This window comes from Schistocerca piceifrons, chromosome 1 (genome assembly GCF_021461385.2).
Source record: "Schistocerca piceifrons isolate TAMUIC-IGC-003096 chromosome 1, iqSchPice1.1, whole genome shotgun sequence".
NCBI lineage: Eukaryota > Metazoa > Arthropoda > Insecta > Orthoptera > Acrididae > Schistocerca > Schistocerca piceifrons.
In genome coordinates this window covers 1,233,067,326-1,233,088,362 of record NC_060138.1, presented here as the reverse complement: position 1 = coordinate 1,233,088,362, position 21,037 = coordinate 1,233,067,326, and the positions used below count along the sequence as shown (strand labels likewise).

The 21,037-nt window shown below is 41.7% G+C and overlaps 1 protein-coding gene across 1 annotated transcript in view; it reads right to left on the bottom strand.

Moving 5' to 3' along the window:
- Nucleotides 1-21,037, bottom strand: part of LOC124780123 (Down syndrome cell adhesion molecule-like protein Dscam2) — a 372,570-nt gene that overhangs the window by 98,685 nt on the left and 252,848 nt on the right. Inside the window, exon 21 of the mRNA XM_047253757.1 lies at nucleotides 20,729-20,879. Coding sequence (XP_047109713.1) covers nucleotides 20,729-20,879 — 151 coding nt within the window. The remainder of the gene's footprint in view (nucleotides 1-20,728; nucleotides 20,880-21,037) is intronic.

Below are 21,037 nucleotides of genomic sequence, written 5' to 3'. Positions count from 1 at the left end.
AAGAGTGCACTTATTGATGCTACAAGGGAGAGAAATGGTATAATGGAATGACAAAAGAAAAATGGGAAATAAAATAAAAAACATAGGGCGGAGTTTAATTGAGGAAGTATTTAATAGAGATTTATAAGACTTGCATTTAGATAAGACAGAAGACAGAGATTAAAGTCTTTCAGTATTTCTAACACCATTAGGGAAATTAGCAAATTAAGGACAATTCAAGTTAGTTTGTAGAATCTACAAGACAGGAGACATACTAACTTTCAGAACAATGTCATCCACACAATCTCCAAAACATAAAGGAGAGATAACTGCAACAACTATCACACAATCACCTTAACAGCTCACGCATCCATGTTGGTGACAGAAATAATATACAGAAGAAAACTGACAGTCTGCTAGGAGACAATATGTTTGGGTTTAGCAAAGGTAAAGGCACCAGAGAGGCAGTTCCAACATTACATTTGATTATGGAGGCAAGACTTAAGAAAAATCAAGACAAGTTCATATGATTTATCAACTTAGAAAATGTGTTTGACAATGTAAAATTGTGTAAGGTGTTTGAAATTCATAAGAAAATAGGTGTAAGCTGCAGAGATAGATGGATAACATACAAGACTATTATAAATGATTCCTTCATTTTCAAAGCTCTATTTTCTGAAGTATTATGTGTACAAATACGATTGATGCATGAATAGAACTGCAAACTGAGCATGTTTGCACTTTGTGCACTACAAATGTTCTATGGGTACTGCTCTCATCATACAGAATATGTCCAACCAGTGGTCAAGTTCGTTTCATATCCTATGTAGCAAAATTCTGTCAATGGTCATCACAGCAGTACTGAAGTGTCCTCCAAGCTGTTCCAGTGTTCTTGGCAGTGGGTGTATGTAAACATGATTCTTAATCAATACCCACAGGAAAAATATCACAAGGTGTTATGTCAGGCAACTTGGGTGGCAAAGGGAACATACACACATCACCTTCATCACTACACCCAATCCAGCAATGCAGAGGTAGCAATGAACATCAGTGCACCAATGAGGAGGGTAATCCATCTCATTGAGTGCCAAAATTCTGAGAATCAGAAATTAGTTGTGGAAACAATCACAACTGTGTCATACTACAAGCTAAGAGATACCCATCATAGTCTTCTCACAGAAGAAAAAAAAATGGTGCTTGCAGCTTTGTCTGTGACATTGCACTTACAACGTTAACCTATGGTGACTCTCATTCACACACCACAATTTCATGAGGATATTCAGTGTCCCTCACTGTCACATTGTGGTGATTAACTTCTTCAGATCCCAGGGGTATGCACTGGATACACACCACAGTGGTTAGACCTAGGATTTCCTACAGGGCCGTAGTGTGGTGGAAGAAGATAGAACAGCGGGTTGGAGCTAAGGAGAGTGCTAAGGTGCAGAGATTGGCCTGCTTAGCCATAACAGATGGAATTAGCAGCACACCAACCACTGGAATGGAAGTCATGTTGGACATGCCTCCTATACCTTTGGGTCAAGATGGAGGCAGCAGCGGGTCTCATTCGGATATCCAGAATCACACACTAATATAGTGAGTGAGGTAGATATAGGAATGGCTGGGGAAATGCCTGCTGACTATATAATAACTCCCAACTGCTTTAACAAGTCTTGCAATATAATAATTGGAAGCAGGGAGCAATGGGAAAAAACAGCTCGACACCGTACGGGGGGTCATCGTTTGGTTCACCAATGGATCGAAATCAGACCAAGGAGTTGAGCAGGAGTGTACGGGGTTCAGCCAAGATTGGAGGGCATCATCTCTCTAGGAAAACTGGACTCTGTATTTTAAGCTGAAATTACTCCAATCAGGGCATGTGTGGAGGAGAATATGCGTAGGTGCTAAAATGACCGTAGCATCGACATCTATTCAGCCAGGTAGCCCTGAAATCATTGGCAGCTCCTGCAACAAGATCTAAGATTGTTGCAGAATACCACAGAGCTCTGGTGGAGCTAGAGGGAAGAAATAGGATAAACCTAGTGTGAGTCCCTGGCCACTCAGGGGTCTGTGGCAATGAACAAACTGAAAGATTGGCCAGGATGGGGGCAATGACGCCATTTATTGGACTGGTACCTGTCCTCACAGTCACCAAGGCTATGATCAAACTAGAACTACGGAACAGGCTTAGGAAACAGCAAATAGAATACTGGACCAAGGTCCATTAACAAAAACATGATAAGGTAATGATGCCCAAGCCATGTTTTAAAAGAAGCTATGTAATCCTGAGATTGAACAGGAAAGAGATCAAACTCATGACTGGACTGATGACAGGTCATGGGAATTTAAGAAAAACACCTATGTGCAATGGGTATAGTGGAAGAAGACCCTTAATGTAGGATCTGTGATGAGGGTGAAGAAACTGCATCACATCTAATCTTTGAATGCGCTGCACTGGAGAGCAAAAGATACAGAATCTTCGGGACAACAAGACCTGAAGAAATTGTGTCTAACAAAAAACTGGTAAAGGGACTCCTTGCCTTATTTAAAGACACTGGTTGACTTTACTAGATATACAGGGAGCGATACCACACAATAAACTCAGTTTCGGTGCGGGCAGTGGTGGGTCAGACCTAAGCTGTTTTAGCTTCCCTGTTAAAATCAAATCAAATCAAATCAACCTCTTCAGATAAATGGATGGTTGCTTCATCACTGAATATCAGCTTGGAGGCAAAATGTTCTTTAGATTAGATTAGATTAGATTAATACTAGTTCCATGGATCATAAATACGATATTTCGTAATGATGTGGAACGAGTCTCTTTTTTCTGTCACCATTTTGTCAAGGCTCTGCACTTGTAACACCAATTGGTGGGCACAATGCAAACTTGGTAAATTTATGGTCCAATTGATAAATAAATCATATTTTTACATGCAATAATTTGGAAAATATAGAACAATGATAATGAATGAATCATTTAAAGTAGCCTGTACAATATATAGAAGAACTGAAAGGGGGCAGTAATAATGGAGATCTAGAATGAAGTGCTCATATTAAAACTGATGTAAGACAGGGATGCAGTCTACTGTTCAGTCTGAACATTGAAGAAGAAATGACAGAAATAAAAGAAACATCCAGAAGTGGTACTAAAATTTGGGGTGAAAGGATATGAATGATGAGATCTGCTGATGACATTGCTGTCCTCAGGGAAAATGAGGAAGAATTGCAGGGCCCGTTGAATGGAATAAATAGTCTAATGAGCATACACTATCAATTCACAATAAACTGAGGAACGACAAAGGTAATGAGTGGCACCAGAAATGAGATTGGTGGTAAACTTGACATCAGATTGGGGGACCATGAACTACACAAAGCAAAGGAATTCTGCTGTCTTGGGAGTGGTTGACAGATTAAGCAAGGAAGATATAAGAAGCAGACTATCATAGGCAAAGAGCATTTTCCTCACAAAAAGCCTTCTACTATCAAGTATTGGACTTAATTCAAGGAAGAAATTTCTGAGAATGTACGTTTGGGGCACAGCATTGTATGAAAGCCAGTCATGGTCTGTGGGAGAACTGGAAAACAAGAGAACTGAAGCATTTGAGATGTGGTGATAAAGAAGAATGTTGAAAATTGAATGGAAAGATAAGATAAGATGTGAGGTTCTTCACAAAATCAGTGAGTCGAGGAACATGTGGAAAACACTGACAAGAAGAAGGGACGGGATGATAGTAAACTTGTTGATGCTTTGGGGAATAAGTGTCATGGTACCTGAGGGGGCTGTAGAGGGTAAAAAATATACAGGAAGACAGAGATTGGACTACATCCAACAAATAACTGAGGACATTGGGTGCAATTGCTACTCTAAGATGAAGAAGAGAGGAATTCATGGTGGGCCACATCAAACCAGTCAGAAGTCTGATTAAAAAAAGTAAAGTACCGGGTGATAAAAAAGTCAGCATAAATTTGAAAACTTAATAAACAACGGAATAATGTAGATAGAGAGGTAAAAATTGACACACATGCTTGGAATGACAAGGGGTTTTATTAGAACCACCCCATATAGCTAGACGCGTGAAAGATCTCTTGCACGCGTCGTTTGGTGATGATCGTGTGCTCAGCTGCCACTTTCATCATGCTTGGCCTCCCAGGTCCCCAGACCTCAGTCCGTGCGATTATTGGCTTTCATGTTACCTGAAGTCACAAGTGTATCGTGATTGACCGACATCTCTAGGGATGCTGAAAGACAACATCCAATGCCAATGCCTCACCTTAACTCCGGACATGCTTTGCAGTGGCCTTCACAACATTATTCCTTGACTACAGCTATTGTTGAGGAATGATGGTGGACATATTGAGCATGTCCTGTAAAGAACATCACCTTTGCTTTGTCTTACTTTGTTATGCTAATTATTGCTATTCTGATCAGATGAAGCGCCATCTGTCGGATATTTTTTGAACTTTTGTATTTTTTTGTTTCTAATAAAACCCCATGTCATTCCAAGCATGTGTGTCAATATGTACCTCTCTATCTACATTATTAGTTTTCAAATTTATATTGACTTTTTGATCACCCGGTATATCTCAACGTATGAGAGAGTTGAGACTCAGAACAGATGAATTTTTACTTTAGACTTCATTTTTGACATACTGTTGAAAATCATTAGCATTCTAAAATTTAAGTCTCCACCATTGGGCCATTTTGGCAACAATTTATTTTCCTGTTGCATTTGTCCCGTTCATCAGTTTTGCACAGTTCTTCCTTGCATATCCCATGTCTGTTTTATTGGTGCAAGGTGATGCAAGCAATCTTAGATTGACAAAAAAGAGTGGAGAATTCAGTAGAATTATACAATAGTCTTCTCAGATATTAAACGGTGGAAAATCCAGGATGGAATGTAACAGTATTGTGAAAAGGAAAGTTGCTGCTCACCATATAGTAGAGATGCTTGTCATAGATAGGCACAACAAACAGTCTTTTTGTTGCACTTGTATTGTTGGAGCACGTCACATAATGACACAAACCAAGTGTCAGTTCAGTCTGCAGAACACTTTGTTTAAAGTACTTTGTATATTGTATGAGCTAGCTAGTGCAGTATCATCACTTACTATTTTACACTTTGGAACGTAATCAGTAAAACGAATACCCCTTTGTCCATAATGTCTCCAGCAGATGAAATACATTTTGTTTTTTTTTTTTTGTTTCTGGGCCAATGGCTGCCTACCACTGCTTTGATTTCTGTTTAAATTCTGGAATGAAGTTTTGAACTAAGGTTTTGAACTAACATTTCATTCATGGTTACAAATCAGAAAAAAAAACTCTTGAATTATTTTAGGATTGTATAAAAAATTGCAAAGAACATCTTTTCCATGTTTACGTTTTGCCAGTATCAAGTGCAACTCCTTGTAAAACATTTCCTTGCACTTAATTCATCATACAAAATATACTATATACTTTGAATATAATAGAAAGAAACATTCCACATGGGAAAAATATATTAAAAAAAGATGCTGTGACTTACCAAACGAGAAAGCGCTGATAGATAGATACAATAAAAAACACACAAACTCACACGCAAATTTCAAGCTTTTGCAACCCATGGTTGCTTCATCAGGAAAGAGGGAAGGAGATGGAAAGACGAAAGGATGTGGGTTTTAAGGGAGAGGGTAAGGAGTCATTCCAATCCCGGGAGTGGAAAGACTTACCTTAGGGGGAAAAAGGGACAGGTATACACTCGCACGCACACACATATCTATCCGCACATATACAGACACAAGATGTCCGTCGAGGCGGAAGTACAGAGGCAAAGATGTTCTTGAGTTGTTGAGACGCCCCCGTACATCACTTGTCACTCAACAACATCTTTGCCTCTGTACTTCCGCCTCGACTGACATCTCTGCCCAAACTCTTTGCCTTTACATATGTCTGCTTGTGACTGTATATGTGCAGATGGATATGTGTGAGTGTGCGAGCGTATACCTGTCCCTTTTTCCCCCTAAGGTAAGTCTTTCCGCTCCCGGGATTGGAATGACTCCTTACCCTCTCCCTTAAAACCCACATCCTTTCGTCTTTCCCTCTCCTTCCCTCTTTCCTGATGAAGCAACCATGGGTTGCGAAAGCTTGAAATTTGTGTGTGTGTTTGTGTGTTTTTTATTGTGTCTATCTACCAGCGCTTTCTCATTTGGTAAGTCCCAGCATCTTTTTTTAATATACTATATACTTTCTTTGCCTGTAGTGTAAGCTACATCATAGCCCATTTTATTAATTCAGCTATCCATTTTCTAAAGATGACTTTCCAAAACAAAGAACCAAGGATCAAAAGTGAAATGGAGACCCAGGTGCTTGAACATCAGCATTTCACAATTTGGGTGATAGTGGAAAAAGTGAAAATCAGTTATGGATCTGTTTTCAACACCTCACATGGTATTTTGAACGTGATAAGAGTTGCTGGCCATTGGATTCCATGACTGTTCACATTCAAGCACCGGAAGAAACGTTGCACCTGTGCCAGACCACACCAGATAACTTCTTAAACCACCTAATCACCAAGGATGAGTCTGGGTGTTTCACTATGACCTCAAGAGAAAGTAGCAAAGGAAGTAGTGGAAATGTGTATTCACCACTGCCAAAAATGATGAAGTCTCTACCATCTGAACACGACACTCTGAGTGTTTTTTGGGACTGCCATGATGTGGTGCTAACAGATTAGGCTCATAAGGGACAAAACATCACAGAAACATACTATCGAATCTTCTGAAAATGTTGTGGGAGGTTTCCACAGTGTAGCACCAAGGAAGCTGTTCAAGGGGGTGATTTTGCTCCAAGACAACATCCCAAATCTTTCTGCACAGGATATAATCAATCATGTTTCTTCTTTGGACTAGCACATTTTGCCTCATCCCCAATATTCTCCTGATGCAGTAACCTAAGGCTTCCTCCCCTTTCATCAGATGAAGATTCAATTGCTTGGCAGGTATTTCCAAAATAGTGAGGGCGTGATTTTTGTGGTGGAACATTTTCTGAACAGCCAAAATGGTGATGTCTTCAACCGAGGTCTCCTGCACATCATCTATCACTGAGAAAAATGTTTAACAATGAGAGTTGAATATATAAAGAAAAACTAACATTGCCATCAAAAGTCATTGTCACAGCCCGATTTTTTTTTTTTAAAAATTAGTCGATAGTCAAAACTTTTTGACTACCTCTTGTATAACAGCTCAGTATATTAGTTTATCCATTTTAACAAAACATACACAACAAGAGTGCTTTAAACAAAGTGTTCTGCAGACTGAACTGACACTTGGTTTGTGTCGTTATGTGACGTGCTCCAACAAAACAAAAACAAAAATTCATTGATGTAAAAGCCAGCGCTGTGCTAGGCTAAAACGTTTCATGTTGCCCTCAAGAACATGGAACTGAAAGGAGGAATCAAATAAAGGAAACTCCATGTTGGTGTATCAACAATTTTAGGGAAAGGATGGACTGCTGCTACTGACCATAAAGATGACTTGTTGAGTTGCATGCAATCACAATGAAAAGACTGTTACACATTACAGCTTTCAGTCAAAGCCTATTCAGTAAAGAAAAAACACACATTTATGCAAGCAAGCACATGAGGAGACTGTTACACATTATAGGTTTCAGGCAAAGCCTTCTTCAATAAACACACAAACACAAACACAAACACAAACACACACACACACACACACACACACACACACACACACACACAAGCACACCTCACATGCTTGCTTGTGTGAGTGTGTGTGTGTGTGTGTGTGTGTGTGTGTGTGTTTGTGTTTTCTTTATTGAAGAAGGCTTTGCCTGAAACCTGTAATGTGTAACAGTCACATGCTTGTTTGTGGGAATGTGTGTGTGTTTTCTTTACTGAATAAGGCTTTGTGCTAAAGCAGTAATGTGTAACAGTCTTTTTATTGTGTCTGTCTTCAACTAAAAGGGGTATCTTTATGATGAGTAACAGTCTATCCTTTTTCTAATACTACTGAAAGGATAATTTTTTAAAAGTTAAATAAAAGCATAAAATTAATGCAGTCACTGCACAACATTTGAATGAACTGTTTTTAACTGAAGTAATACGATAGACAATCTGTTACCCTCTACGATCATTAAGAACTCAATTTAAGTTAGCTTTTTCCGTTTTATTTTATTTTCTTATCACACACACACTGAAACACGAATTACAATAAACATGGAGCAACAACATTGTTTTTTCTTAAATTCCAAAGAACAATAATCCTGTTCTGCCAACATGATCACACAAAACACTTTACAAACACATACAAATACAAATAGTAATATGTTATGTTCCCACATCAGCCCCTTCCCAGTAGCATAGTCAGTTTGTTGGAAATCAAATTTAATGACTGAATCTTGTTGTTCTTCTCAGTTTTTTACCCTCTGCAGAGTCTGAATGTTGGTCCTGAGCTGACAGTTCAACTGGAGTGTGTTCAGGGTGTTTATTATTCTCATTCATCAGGTATGCAGGTTTTAATCAGTCAGTGGAGATGTTCTCAATTTGGTCTTTCACTTTAAATCCAAAAAATTTTGGGATCATTTCAATTACTTCATACAGGCCTTCATACAGAGGCTGTAATGCCTTCTTCACTTGGTCAACCCTTACAAACATATGTGTTGAGCTGCTGAGGCCCTTATGTATGAATGGTGTTCATTTTCCTTTGTAGGGATATTGTACAGATTTCTGATTATTCATACACTGTTTCAGCTGTTACACAAATTGAGGTAAGTCTGCATTTTTTTGCCATACTCATGAAAACAATCACCTCGTAACCTGATGGGTGATCCATAAACCGTATTTGAAATAGTAGCATTAGTGTTTTCTCTAATGGTGCATTGAGGACCAAGAAGGATTGCTGGTATTTGAGTCCATTTAGCAGTTACATGGGCATGGATGGCTGCTTTAAGTGTCTGATGAAATTTTCCAAATTTTCATTTGACTGAGGATGCAATATGCTCCAACAAAACAAAAACAAAAATTCACTGATGTAAAAGCCATCTCTGTATGCCACAGTTTGTGTTTGGTGACAATCACATATTTTTGATAGTGATTGGAATAGCTGAGAGTTAAACTTTAACTCTATGAATGCCTGTTGATCAAGGTGAATAACTGTGAAACATTCATCATTACACCTACATCTACATCAGTACTGTACTACTACTAGTCATTTCCTAAAATTCTCCTAATAAACAGAAGTTGACTTACTTTCCCTTCCACTATCCTCACATGCTCGTACCATTTCATATTGCTTTACAATGTTATGCCCAGATATTTAAATGATGTGTCTGTGTTAAGTAGGACACTACTAATGTTATATCTGAGCATTATGAGTTTGTTTTTTTCTACTCATCCACATTAGCTTACATTTTTCTACATTTAGAGTTAGCTGCCATTCATCACATCAAATAGAAATTTTGTCCAGTCATCTTGTATCCTCCTACAGTCACTCAACTTCGACACCTTACTGTACATCACACATCATCAGCAAATAACTGCAGATTACTGCCCACCCTGTCTGCTAAATCATTTATGTACATAGAGAATAATAACAGTCCTATCACACTTTCCTGGGGCACTTCTGATGGTACCCTTGTCTCTGATGAACACTTGCGATCAAGGACTGCATATTGGATTCTACAACTTAAGAAGTCTACAAGCCACTCACATATCTATGAACCTATTCCATATTCTTTGATCTTCTTTAACAGCCTGCAATGGGGCACCATGTCAAATGCGTTCCGGAAATCTAGAAATATGGAATATGCTTATTGCCCTTCATCCACAGTTTGCAGTATATCACGTGAGAGAAGGCCACACTGAGTTTTGCATGAGTGATGTTTTCTAAAATCATGCTCACTTGTGGACACAAGCTTCTCAGTCTCAAGAAAATTTATTACATTCATACTCTGAATGTGTTCAAGGATTCCGCAGCAAACTGATGTAAGGGATGTTGGTCTGCAACTTTGCAGGTCCGTCCTTTTGCCCTTCTTATACACAGAAGACACCTGTGCTTTTTTCCAGTCATTCACGACTTTGCACTTGGGGATACATTCATGATAAAGGCACGATAAGTAAGGGGCCAGTGCTGTAGAGTACTCTTTGAAAAACTGAACACGGTTTCCATCTGGACCTGGTGACTTATTTGTTTTCATCTCCTTCAGTTGTTCTTCTACACCAGGGATGCTTAATACTGTTTCATGCATACGGGAGTCTGTTTGATGGTCAAATGATGGTATGTTTGTACAGTTTTCCAGTGTGAACAACATCTTGAACATTAAATTTAAAACTTCTGTTTACATTTTGCTATCTTCAACTGCCACCCCACACTGGTCACCAAGTGACACGATGGAAGCCTTAGACTCATTCAGTGATTTTATATAGGACTAGAATTTCCTCATGTTCTCTATCAGATCTTTTGCTAAGGTATGACAGTGGTAGTAGTTGTATGCTTCGCACATGGATCTTTTCACATATGCATGAATTTCTACTAACCTTTGCTTGTTGTCACTTTCTTTTGAACTGAGGGTGCAACAACCTCTTTTTCCTCAGCATTTTCCAAATCTCATTATTAAACCATGGTGGGTCTTTTCCATCCTTAATCCACTTACTAGGCACATAATTCTCCAGCCCATGATTTACAATCTGCTTAAACTTTGCCCATAATTCCTCTATGTATATCTTACTGCAACAAAGTGATGTCAATTCACTATCTAAGTGAGATGCTAACAGCTGCTTATCTGCTCTTTCTAGCAGAAACATCCTCCTAGCCTTCTTAACTGATTTGTTGACTTATGTGATCATAGTTGCTATAATGATATCACAATTGCTAATCCCCATGTCTATAACAATGTTGTCAATAAGGTCAGACCTAATTGTAGCTACAAGGTCTAAGATATTTTCATTATGTTTGGGCTGCCAAACTAGCTTCTGAAGAAAGTTTTCAGAAAACATGTTCCAAAGTACTTCGCATGACTGTCTACCGGTGCCCACTGCATTGAATCCATAGATATCCCAGTCTATACCTGGTAGGTTAAATTCACCATGATACGGATATTTATGCGCTACTGACCATAGACTTTCTTTGAATGACTCAAGAACTGTCACAGCAGAATCGGGTGGCCAGTGAGAAGATCCAACAATTAGCTTCGTTTCACCTAGACCTGTGATACGTGACCAGATAACTTCACTGTCACACTCAACTTTAACCTCAATAGAGAGAAGTTTTTTGTCAACTGCAATGAGCACTCACCCTCGTTTGGTCTCTAATCTGTCTTTCCAATACATGTTCCATGCCTCGCTAAATGTCTCACAGCTTTTTACTTCGTGTTTCAACCAGCTCTTGGTCCCGAGAATAATTTGAGCACATGAACTTTTCTGGAGAGCAGTAAATTCAGGAACTTTCGTTATGAATATTGGAACAGTTTACTGATAAAATTTTGACAGTTGAAGTGTCTTTACTCTGAGTGTAACCTGACTTCCCTTGCTGCATATCAACTGGTGAGTGTTCATCAGAGTACCTCAAACAACTGCCTAGCACTACACAAGTACTCTGCCACCCGAGTAGCTGCTTCCTTGGTATAGTGCACTGCTGACCATCAAGGGGAGTCCTACAAATCTCCAACCAATAATGAAGGTCTAGGAAATCTGCAGTCTAGACTGTCAAAGAGTTGACGAATTCTTTCGTTGAGACCCTCCACTTGGCCCCAAATCAGTAGACCCTGATTAACCCTGGGAACAATGCTGCAAACTGTAGGTTCTGCTTGCACCCAATGTGTGAGGCAAGCAGCCACCTGTATGAACTGAGGGTGGCCTCAGAACCCATGTGACAGGTGTCACTGGGGCTGACATGAGCTACAACTTGCAGAGAACTGCACCCTGCAGGCTTGATAGCAGCAAGCTAGGCTGCCTCCACATCTCAGATGAGGCCTCTTGATAGACATACCAAGTGCATGGTGGCTTTCTTTTTAGCCCTGAATGCTATCTGCCTAAGGGGCTCCATAATGTGCCTAACATTGGAGCTGCCAATAACTAGTAAATCCTTCCCCCATGTACCTGCTCAGACCCTGCTGAAGGAGCAGCCACTTGTCCATTCCCAGCATAAATGAGCGAGGCCAGATGACCAATTTCCAGATCAGTCCTCCACTTCAAGTGACATGAATGTGTTACTACCTGCCTCTCACTCTGCTGTGAGGGCAGATCCACTGCATCAGATACACTAGAAGGTGTCTCAACAGCAGAGCCCATGGGTGAAACAAGTGACACCTGAGATGTCTCTTGCCAATTTCTCCACCACTCTCACACCACAAAGCAGCAGCCTGAAGGTGACTGACCATAGCCAAGAGTGCATTCAGCTGTTTGTGAACTGTGGCCAGCTCCTCCTGCATCCGCATACAGCATCCTGCTCGTCCTAGCAAGACTAACTGAAGAAGTAAACTATAAAAGCAGATAAAATCCTAGATATGCTACTTCCTATCCTCTTGTTGTGCCGCCAATTGATGCTGATGCCTCAATGAGTTATGTAGCTGGCTGTTCAGAAAAAATGGAAACTGTGCTACAGACTGCCTGATTTTACACTTAGAAAATGCAAGCTTACACCTCTTAAATGTAAGTACACACAAAATTTCATAAATATACTGTGAGGAAAGACAGGAAAAAATAAACACTTAACTTGCCACTCTGTAGATATGTATCAGGTGAGAGCTGGAGCCTCACTGACTGGATTACTAAATGAATGTATACATGTCTTAAAACAAAACAAATGAGCAACTACTGTACTACAGACTGAATGAATTTACACTTACAAAAATTTGAGATGAAATCTCTTAAACAGGAAAAAGCACATGAAATTGAATAAACATACTACGAGGAAAAGATACACACTTAATTTCCCACTCCGTAGATCTGTATCAGCTGAAAGCTGGAGCCTCACTGACTAAGGAAAATGTCCTAATGGCAACTGAACATGTCATGACATTTTATTTTTCTGACAAGCAATACATGTTTTTGCCCAGTTTTGTACATCCTTTCTTATATTTATCCAGGCAAACCTTAATGTGGTCATGTTTACAATTGTCTTAATGCCTGGATGAGCCAAATTACAGTAGTTTTGGAAAATAGGATATTTAAATGTTTCAGGAATATAAGGGCAAATAATATAGGTTAACATATCACACCACAATTGTTTTCCTTCATGTGTCAAGCAGTATTTTAATTTAAGTGATGTATGATGGCTGTAATATAGTGGATGAAGCTATTTGTCATCTTCTTGTGCTTGTGCTATATCTTCATAGTTAAGTGGAATACATTTTTCAAGCCTTCATAAGCTATCAGCAACATGTTCTTTCCAGATATATGTCACAGATCAGTAGTAAATTATGAAATATACTAAAAATAACGTAATTGGATTGGCACTGATTTCTCATTCTTTTGTTTGAATGCAAACATTAGAGGGCACAGTCAGTATAAATAATGAAACCTCTTCCGTCTAACACATTGTGAACTTTTCTAAAAAAAAAAAATCACTCGTCTCCACTGTCTTTCTTTCCAATATTGCAATACAGCACCTGCCACAAAATCTGGTGTATCAACAAATAGTGCAAGCTGATCATGCAAACCAGGAAATGACAGAAGTGTAGCCTTAGTGAGATCTTTGCATTTTTGGAATTGTGCAATCGCTTCTTCTGTCCAGTCAATACAGCTTTAGTCAGTTTTAGTTGTACATTTAAGTAATCATTCAGCAAAGCTTGGTTTTCAGCAGCATGTTCCAAATGCCAACGATAGAAATTGATGATCCCTAAGTATGCTCTTAGTGCATGAACTGTTTTGGGTGATTTATAGTTTGATATGTCACACCCCTTTCTGGGTCTTGCTTTTTTCTCTAGATTTTAATTAAATGTCCTAAGAATGTTAACTGTTGTACACCAGATACTGATTTGCCAACATTTATTATGAGATCATACTCATTCAGCTGCTTAAAGAGTGAATTTAGAAGCTGAACACGTTGCTATGGAGATTCAGATGTTATTAAACTATCATCCAAATATGAAACACATAAATCCAATTCTCTTAAAACTTCATGTATAAACCTCTGAAATGTGCTAGGTGCTTTACAAAGTCCAAAGGTCATACAATTAAATTCATAAAGAACAAAAGGTTAACAATAACTGATTTTTTAATGGTAATTTCTCATGTTCCCACAAATCTTTAGACTATTAACATATTATATTATATTATATTAGACGTATTCCATGTTAGTGGAAAAAACTGCTCAAAAAGTTTTGCACCACCAGCAAATGTGTAAATATGAGAGGATAAGGAAATGAAAGAATTAGCCTTATGGGGAAAATGAGCTTTACTGCGAAATAAAAACCAACCAATAACTGAAATAAAGAAAGTAAATTCAAAAGTGCACATCTCTGAATTGTGTGAAATCAAATTCTGTTGGTGGGTAACATACAATACCATCTTCCTCCGTCCCAAGAACTGTAATGTGCTGGGATCCTCCTAGACAGCCTGTCTACAAGATGCTGCTACTTCATCCGTCCCACTCTTTGACAGTGGCTCTCCTGAGTTCATTCATTATGTGAGAACAGTTCCTACAATGATGCACAGAAAGTTTCAATTGGCCACATGCGTACTCAATTGGGTTCATGTCAGTAATTTCAGCAACATATTCCATTAGGTTGACGCCTGCCTTCTGAAGGAAATTTTCGTGAGGAGAGCACGGTATGCTTGCATATTACCATCTTCAAAGACAATTCATAATCAAAATACTGACTGAAGGGAAGGACAAAAGGTTGTAGCATCCCTTTCCAACAGTGCACAGACCTCAAATTATCCTCAAGAGTGGTGAGATGTCCAAAATGAGATCATCATACCGGTACAAACATGACTAGCCCACCTCCCTGTTGAACCAGCAGGAATGCATGTCTTATATGTGCTTTGGTATCTGAATGCCTCAACACTTTTATGTGGTTACCATCAGGTGTTGGACAAATAATGCACTTGTTAGTTAAGAGAAGCCGATTAGAACCCATTGCCAATGATACAAGCTCCATTCAAGGTGCTCCCTTGCTCCTGTACTTCGTGAATGGTACTGGGAGGCTTGTGCTGTTGCTAATGTGGTGTCACCGCCAGACACCACACTTGCTAGGTGGTAGCTTAAATCGGCCGCGGTCCATTTAGTACATGTCGGACACGCGTGTCGCCACTGTGTGATCGCAGACCGAGCGCCACCACAAGGCAGGTCTCGAGATACGATATAGCACTCGCCCCAGTTGTACGACGACTTTGCTAGCGACTACACTGACGAAGCCTTCTCTCATTTGCCGAGAGACAGTTAGAATAGCCTTCAGCTAAGTCCATTGCTACGACCTAGCAAGGCGCCATTAACCGTATCTGATGATAGTCTAATTTGTATTATCAAGAGCAATGTACCACAAGGATAGAATAAAGTTAAGTATTCGAGGAGCTGCATACTTTTCTTATTAGAATTCACTACTTATCCTGTTCCAGAATTCAGGCCCGTCTGCATTAGATAGCGTGCATTTAGGCCGCCTCTATCTACAAGGTGTTGGCACATTTACCAACACATCATTGGCGACGATTTAATGGAAAGGGTCTTGTTCTTTCTAATTGCTTACATTTACTTGTGTCATGGCTTCGCCAGACGTACTGTCCGAATTTTATCGCTTGCAGAATCAGCAGACGCAGGCGTTGTTGGATGCCCTTGGACAGCTCGTCCAGGGTCAGCATGCCATTCAAACCGATGCGGCAGCCGCCGCTTCACCGCTACCGCAGCCACAACATGCAGTTGCACCGCCTTTTAGGCCCTACGACCCAGACGTGGAATCGTGGACCGAGTGGTCCTGCCAGTTTGGATTTCATCTCGCCGCCTACAGCATTCAAGGTAACGAGCGGCAGCCTCATTTATTGTCGTGTGTAGGGGTGCAAACGTACCGTGTGATAGTGAAATTGTTTCCCCGACGCGACGTAGCAACTCTGTCCTACGACGAAATTTTGTTGGCATTGGACGCCTATTTCAAAGAAACAGTTAATGTAGTTGCAAAGAGGTATACTTTCTTTCGTACAAAACGTACGGCCGGTCAAACTAATAGGGAGTGGGTTGCGACATTGCAAGGCCTTACACGGGATTGTGCATTTGAATGTGACTGTGGCCTTCCTTATTCAGATACTATGGTGCGTGATGCAATTGCACAGAACGTTTCTGATGTTCGCATACGGGAGCAAATTTTGAAACTAGTTAATCCCTCCCTTCAACAAGTGATAGACATATTGGATAGACAAGACACACTTGACTTTGCTCAGGAATCATTTGAAACTTCGCCAGCCGTGTGTAACATTAACCGGCCCGCCGGGCACGCTAAGCGGCCCGGTAAACTGCCCTCGCACACGTCCGCACAGCTGCCGCCACGCTTTAAACCAGGTGTGCCGCACCAGCATACAAATGCAGTGAAATCATGCCCGCGGTGTGCAACTAGACATTCGCCTGACAATTGCCCGTCATGCCAACCTATTTGCTTTTTCTGTAATAAGAAAGGACATGTTCAAAGTGTTTGCCAGAAAAAGCTCAGATCAGACACTCTTAATCATTCCAGGCCCTTTGCTTTGCGCCGGAATCGAACCAAGGACACTCAGGCTCGTGGACCTTCCCCCATGGACATTCATGTCGTTAATTCCACTTCCTCGAGTGCCACTTTCTCTAACAGTGACTGTGTTCGTCCCACAAAACGTGTGCGTCGACATCGCCGGAAATCACGTCAATTAACAAGTGCTTCTGTACCAGTGTCTGTTCAAATTGCACAAAACAGTCGCTCTTGTCGTCAGCAGGACAATAAACTTTTTGTACATTTGGACTTCAATGGCACGGTCATACCATTCCAGCTCGATACTGGAGCTGCAGTTTCATTGCTCAATCACGACACGTACAAACAACTGGGCCAACCTCCGTTGCGTGCCACAAATGTTCAGTTAAAAAGTTATTCAGGACAGCTTATCCCTGTGTTAGGACAGTGCACCCTTCTTGCAACATACAAGGGACAAACAAAACTTGTGTCATTTTATGTTCTTCGTTCTTCTACTGCAGTGAACTTGTTTGGTTTCGATTTATTTCAGTTGTTTAACATGTCTATAGTAAATGAGGTCCTATCAGTGAATCAGACTCTGCCTTCAGACAGTGTTTCTCGTTTGCGTGAAGAATTTGCAGACATTTTTGCACCGGGCCTGGGTTGCGCTAAGAACTATGAAGCACATTTGGAACTGAAAGTAAACGCGCAACCGAAATTTTTCAGAGCGCGCAATGTTCCTCACGCATTGCGTGATGGGGTCGCAAGAACATTAAACGATTTCGAATCACAAGGTGTGAGTGAATGTGCGCAATGCCTTTTCGATTTCAGCTCCGCTTCATCGCTTACGCTGTACAGGTGTTCCGTTCGTCTGGACGACGGAATGCGAACGCGCCTTTTGCCAGTTGAAATCAGCGTTGCTTTCAAATACTTGTCTTACGCCATTCGACCCCCAGAAACCCCTTTTTTTGATGGTAGATGCATCGGATTTCGGGATCGGTGCTGTGCTTGCACACAGTGTTGGCTCGCATGATCGCCCTATTGCCTTTGCGTCCAAATTGCTCTCGTCTGCGCAAAGAAATTACTCACAGATAGAGAAAGAAGCTTTGGCTCTCGTCTTTGGTGTTACAAAGTTCCATGATTTCTTGTATGGTCGTCACTTTACCATCATCACAGACTACAAACCTTTGACATCGCTTTTTCATCCGAACAAGCCTGTACCTCCGCATACAGCGCAGAAATTCATTCGCTGGTCGATTTTCCTCTCGCAGTACTGCTACGATATCTTGTATCGGTCCACTGCTAAGCACGGAAACGCTGATGCGTTGTCCCGTTTGCCTGTTGCTGAGGATAAAGCATTCGATTCTTCCGAACTTGCTTGCATGTTCATTGATTCGGAAACCGATGAAGTGGTCGAATCGTTTCCGATTGATTTTCGTCGTGTAGCTACAGCCACAGCTGCTGACCCGGTCCTTGCTACCGTTTTGCGTTTTGTTGCTACGCAATGGCCTTTGTCAAAGTCTCGGATAGCGGATACGTTGGTTCGCCGATTTTTTGCTCATAAGGAGAGACTTTTTTGTACGACGTGGTGTTTTGTTGTTGCGTTCTGATAATGATCAGTCCAGAGTCGTGGTCCCACGTTCGTTACAGTCCTCTGTTTTACGGCTTCTTCACCAAGGACATTGGGGTATAGTGCGAACGAAACAACTTGCTCGTCAGCACTGTACTTGGTTCGGAATCGATGCTGCGATTACGAATATGTGTTCTTCTTGCAAGGCGTGTGCCGAACAACAATCCGCACCGCCGCGGAAAGTCTTTGCATGGCCAAAAGCCACTTCCCCTTGGCAACGCTTGCACATAGATTTTGCTGGTCCATTCTGGAATGCTTGATGGTTGGTTCTGGTAGATGCCTTCAGTAATTTTCCTTTTGTTGTCCGGATGTCTTCCACGATGTCCTCTGCCACCATCCAAGCGTTGTCTGCTATCTTTTGCATTGAAGGTCTTCCGCAGACTATTGTTTTCGACAATGGCCCACAATTCATGTCTGCAGAATTTCAGTCTTTCTGCAAGGCCAATGGTATTCAACATCTGACATCCGCGCCATTTTCGCCTCAGTCAAACGGTGCCGCTGAACGATTGGTCCGGACTTTCAAGTCACAGATGTTGAAGTTCAAAGAGTCGCATTCTCGGGAGGACGCGTTGTTGCTCTTTTTGTCTTCATATCGCTCTCAGCCCCGAGATGGTCGCTCACCAGCTGAGTTGCTCCACGGTCGTCCTCATCGAACCTTGATGTCTTTGCTGCATCCGCCGCATCAGGTTCCTGTGCAGTGGCAGACTTCTGCTTTTGCTACAGGCGACGTTGTATTTTATCGCAACTATCGAGGTTCACGGCGTTGGCTCAAAGGGCGCATTCTTCGCTGCCTCGGCCGTGCGATGTATTTGGTTTTGGGGGCCTCTGGTGAGGTGCGTCGGCATCTCAATCAGCTGCGCCTCTGTCGTCGCACGGGTTCTGCCGCTCCCCGTCTGCTTTCAGCGACGGTGCCGTCCGGTCAGCGCCCTGGGGACCCATCTACTGGCTCGCCTCATCCCCAGGTGTTACCAACGATGCCTTCCATTTTGCCCCATGGCGACGCGCCGCCGCCGCCTCCGCTGCCTGTTCTCCCGCCAGCGCCGCCCGCATTCGACGCTTCGCTGCAGCCGCCAAGCGCCTCCCGGGGTCACGCGCCGCCGATCGCTTCCTGTGACCAGCTGTCCTCCGCCATGGAACTCTTGCCCGCTCCGGACCACATGGCGTCTTCGCGCGTCAGCTACCCCGACGCAATGGAGGTCGACCCTTCGGCCCCTCCTGTCTCTTTACGGGCGCCTACACCGCATGTTGACGTGCACCCTGGACTAGGTTTTCAGGCGTTTCCTAGCTCCCCTCGGACCGAATGGCCGGGTGCGGGTGGCACAGCCTCGCCTGTTGTTAGGCTCCCTACCTCATCGCATACGTCAACATGGGGTCCTCCCCACGGCGGGCGGAAGCCTTATCACACGACCGTTCGCCGATTTGCGGGGGAGGAATGTGGTGTCACCGCCAGACACCACACTTGCTAGGTGGTAGCTTAAATCGGCCGCGGTCCATTTAGTACATGTCGGACCCGCGTGTCACCACTGTGTGATCGCAGACCGAGCGCCACCACAAGGCAGGTCTCGAGATACGATATAGCACTCGCCCCAGTTGTACGACGACTTTGCTAGCGACTACACTGACGAAGCCTTCTCTCATTTGCCGAGAGACAGTTAGAATAGCCTTCAGCTAAGTCCATTGCTACGACCTAGCAAGGCGCCATTAACCGTATCTGAAGATAGTCTTATTTGTATTATCAAGAGCGATGTACCACAAGGATAGAATAAAGTTAAGTATTCGAGGAGCTGCATACTTTTCTCATTAGAATTCACTACTTATCCTGTTCCAGAATTCACGCCCGTCTGCGTTAGATAGTGTGCATTTAGGCCGCCTCTATCTACAAGGTGTTGGCACATTTACCAACACATCAGCTAATATGGATGCCTACAATCCAAACTGGTGAGTGAAGATAGCTGTGTATTGTCTGAAACAACTCAGTCCTCGCACTTGTCTCTAGAAAGGCAATGCATGGTTCTTTTCCTTTCTCCTCAGGTTACCTACAAGTTATAATCTAAAGATAACAGAGTCTCACTTGATATTGTTGATGATAGCAAATCTTGAATGTCTTGCCTCTCACAATAGTGGCTGAATGTTCAAACAACATTCCACTTGTATACACCAGTTTAGCAGGCAACTTCCCATGCTGACAGTCCTTCTTGTAGCATCAATGTGACGATGCATTCAAAGTCTAAGCTTGAAATGACTCCTTTTGAGACATGTTGATACACTGAGCCATGTACACAAGCCATATTATGTCATTCATAACTTGGGTCTCTGCATGCTCTTTTGTACTACATTGAGAATTCAAGTTTATTCTTGTCTCCATCACATAGGTGGCTGTACGTAATGATTCATGTGGCCAAAAGAGTATGTATCAAGAGAAACAAAAATACCATGCAAAACCTGAGCGTGGTGCAAAACGTTTTTGAACTGTTTATATTGTAATACTCTGTCAGTTTCACCTCTTGAATTTGGTGCCTGAAGAACTGGCCTTGTACTGTCTCCTTCTCCAGCAGTTGTAGAGGCAGTTACCCAGAACTCATACTGCTGAAGTTCTTTCAACCCTCGCACTTCATGTGTGTTTGAGGTAGCTCCTATCTGATGTCGTACTGGCTGCAAAAGAGTATAAAAGTTTCCTGTCTCTAAAGATTCTCTGTTGGTGGACATATCTATGGGAAGCTGTAAGCCTTGAGGAAAAATTGTAATTTATATTTAATGAACAGATAACACACAAAATTAATAGATACTACAAAGAGGAAGCAAGGAAGTAA